The following is a 2,853-nucleotide window of genomic DNA, read 5'->3' on the forward strand; positions in this document are numbered from 1 at the left end:
CGCGCCGCCCCCGCCGCCCGCGAGCGTGGGGGCCGCACTCTGGCCGGGGACGGGACGCGCGGGCGGGCTGCCGCCAGGGCTGGTGCCCGCGCGGGGCCGCTGACGGATGCCGTCCAGCAGGCGCACCAGCAATATGTTGGCGGGCAGCTCGTCCACGCCGCAGCCCACCAGGATGCGGCACTCGGGGCACCGCAGCTCGTGGCGCGAGCACACGATGCTCTCCAGGCAGCGGCGGCAGAAAGTGTGTTGGCATGGCAGCACCTTGGCCGTGGTGTCCAGGCGCTCCAGGCACACGGAGCACTCCAGCAAGTCCAGCAGCGACGACTCGTCCATGTCCTCGCCCGCCCCCGCGGCGGTGGCCGCCGCCCGCCGCCGCCGCCGCTCGCCTGGCCTGTCCTCGTCGCCCTCGCTCTGCGCAGCAGCGGCGGCCGCCTTGGATGCGCACAGCCAGGACGCTCCGAGCAGCATGGGGGAGGCGCCCGCAGCGGTCTCGCGCGGCTGCCTAGGTCCCAGGGCCGGCGTGGAGCCCGCCACCGGCAGCCGGCATCAGGACCGGGGAGCCGGGCTCCGCCGTGACTTTCTTCACCCCGGCTGCTGGCCCGATGCTAGGACTGTGGCGGTGTGAAGTGGCTCGCCGACCGGCCTGCGTGGCGGGGACCTGAGTTCCGCGCGCAGCGAGCTAGCTCCCTGCCAGCCAAGCCCGCCCAGTCCTCCGCGCAGCGCCAGAGGCTGCGGGCTACACCTGTCCCGCCGCGCGTCCGCCCCGCGCGGGGGCCGGGGATGCTGCCGGACCCGAAGCTCAGCGGGTTCTGTGCTGTAAGCGGTGGCTCGCGCCTGGGAGACCAGCAGCAGGAAGTGCGGGCAGCGGCCGGCCAGGTCCCCGGGGAGGCCGGGGCGCGGCGTGCGCGCTCCCCCGCGCAGCTGGTGAGGCGCACCGCCCCCGCGGCACCTCCATGCGCCCCTGGCCTGCTCTCAAGTGGCTGTTCTCCAGAGGGTTTAGCCGGACCGTTCCTCTTCCTCGGCCGCGAGCACGTGCGCGGGGGTGCGCGCGGAGGTCACGGTCACTGCGGGGCGCAGGGAAGGAGGCGCCGCGCCTGCAGGACCTCCCTTCGCCTGGGCGCACGCCGCGCACGCAAGCGATTAGCCTCGTCCCCTAGGACATCGCCAGGGCTCTAGGGAACCCCTCCTGCGCAGGCTTGGCCCTGCCTCCTCCAGGCTTCCGAGTCTTTTTCGGCTTTTCGTGAGCCTCAGAGAGGGACGTTTCCTGCCAACGCTGCTGCGAAGGAAAGTTTGGGCGGCGTTATCCCGACCGCCTTCCTCGCCAGCGCCGGCGAGCAGCTTGGGGACACGGCCGACGCCCGGGCATCCTCCCCGACGACTCCCCGGAGCGCTCCCAGTTCTGACTCCTTTCCGAGCGGCGTGCAGAAGTGACAGCCCCGAAGCTTCCTTCGGGTGTAGGTGTGAGGACGTCCCTCAAGGCAGGAGGGGAAGGCGCTCCGGTTGAAGCGGGTACCCCGGGGCCCGCGCCGACTCCTCCCGGTGCAGCCTTGGCTCTCCGGAGTCGCGGGTCGTAGGTTGGCGCCGCTGCCCGCCGACCAGCACCCTGGCGCCAGGCGCCCGGCCCCGCGCCGCACCCTTGGCGGTGCCGTACGAGGGGCTCCAGCGCCCGCTGCGGCGCAGTCTCGTGAACCCCGCTCCAATTTTTTCCTACGGAGGCGCAGAGGAGGGGAAATTCGCGCTCTCCTTCCCGACGCCCCGGCTTCTGGGAGCGTCAGAGCAACGGAAGTACGTACGGGAGGACCAAGAGCAGCAGGGAAGTTTGGCGGTGGGCTGGGGTCGGCGGCGAAGATTCCCTGCCGTGCGCTGCCCCCTCGTGGCCGCTTTGCGTTCCCGTCCAGGGCCCAGCACAAACCAGGACTGGCTGGACGCTCCACAGCGTGTTCAGCCACGGCTAACATCAGAAGAGTCGTGGAGGGCCCCCCTACCGGCCAGCCTGTCCTTGTGGTTTGTGAAGTTGTATGATCTTTCTGTTATTCAGGAAAAAAGTAGTATTTGTTGAGGCTAAAAGGCCAAAAGCGTGCTATATATTATTTAATCCTCTAAACAGCTCTGCGAGATAATTATTTTATTTATTTATATTTACTTACATAGCTTTAGACAGGATCTCGTTCTATCAGGCAGGCTAGAGCGCAGGGTGCGATCACGGCTCACTGCAGCCTCGAACTCTTGGGCTCAAGCCATCCTGTCACCTCAGCCTCCTGAATAGTTGAAACTACAGGTGCGCCACTACGCCTGGCTGAATTTTTAATTTAAAAATTTTTTTAATTTAAATTTTCAGGGTCTCCTTTTGTTGCCTAGGCTAGTCTCAACCTCCTGGGCTCAAGAGATCCTCCAACCTCGTCCTCACAAAGTGCTGGGAGTACAGGCGCCAGCCACCATGCCCAACCTGTGATAATTATTTTAAACTCATTTTACAAATGAGGAAAGTGATATTCATACTTGTAAAGCCATTGGGGCTGAATTTTCATTTTTGTATCCCCAGAACTAACACATAAAGCTGACATGCCATTACAGTGTAAGCTCTCTGTAAGCTACAGATCTTTTCCACTATAATACCCTTAGTGCCTAGGGCAGTGCCTAGCATATAGTAGGTGCTCAATAAATACTTGGAGAATGAATGAAAGGATGTCTCTCTCTCTCTCTCTCTCTCTCTCTCTCTCTCTCTCTCTCTCTTTCTCTATCACCTACTCGTGATTTCAAGGCAGATCTTAGTGTCTCAGTTACACATATCCTGTGCTTATATCAGGATGCTAGTCCCTGGAAACTTTGCTTCTGATAGCAGCAGGTGGCTTT

General features: G+C 63.1%; 1 protein-coding gene and 1 pseudogene across 1 annotated transcript in view; one reads left to right on the forward strand and one right to left on the reverse strand.

Annotated features, from left to right (window-relative positions):
• The window catches only part of LOC108520523 (SH3 domain-containing RING finger protein 3-like), a 222,759-nt gene extending 222,122 nt beyond the window's left edge, over positions 1-637 (reverse strand). Inside the window, exon 1 of the mRNA XM_017859931.1 lies at positions 1-637. Within this exon, the coding sequence (XP_017715420.1) occupies positions 1-468 (468 nt within the window). The 5' untranslated portion in view covers positions 469-637.
• On the forward strand, positions 467-1,456 carry LOC108520524 (translation initiation factor IF-2-like; annotated as a pseudogene).
• Positions 1,457-2,853: the final 1,397 nt, after the last annotated feature.

The sequence above is a fragment of the Rhinopithecus bieti genome, unplaced genomic scaffold (genome assembly GCF_001698545.2).
Source record: "Rhinopithecus bieti isolate Rb0 unplaced genomic scaffold, ASM169854v2 scaffold_53274, whole genome shotgun sequence".
NCBI lineage: Eukaryota > Metazoa > Chordata > Mammalia > Primates > Cercopithecidae > Rhinopithecus > Rhinopithecus bieti.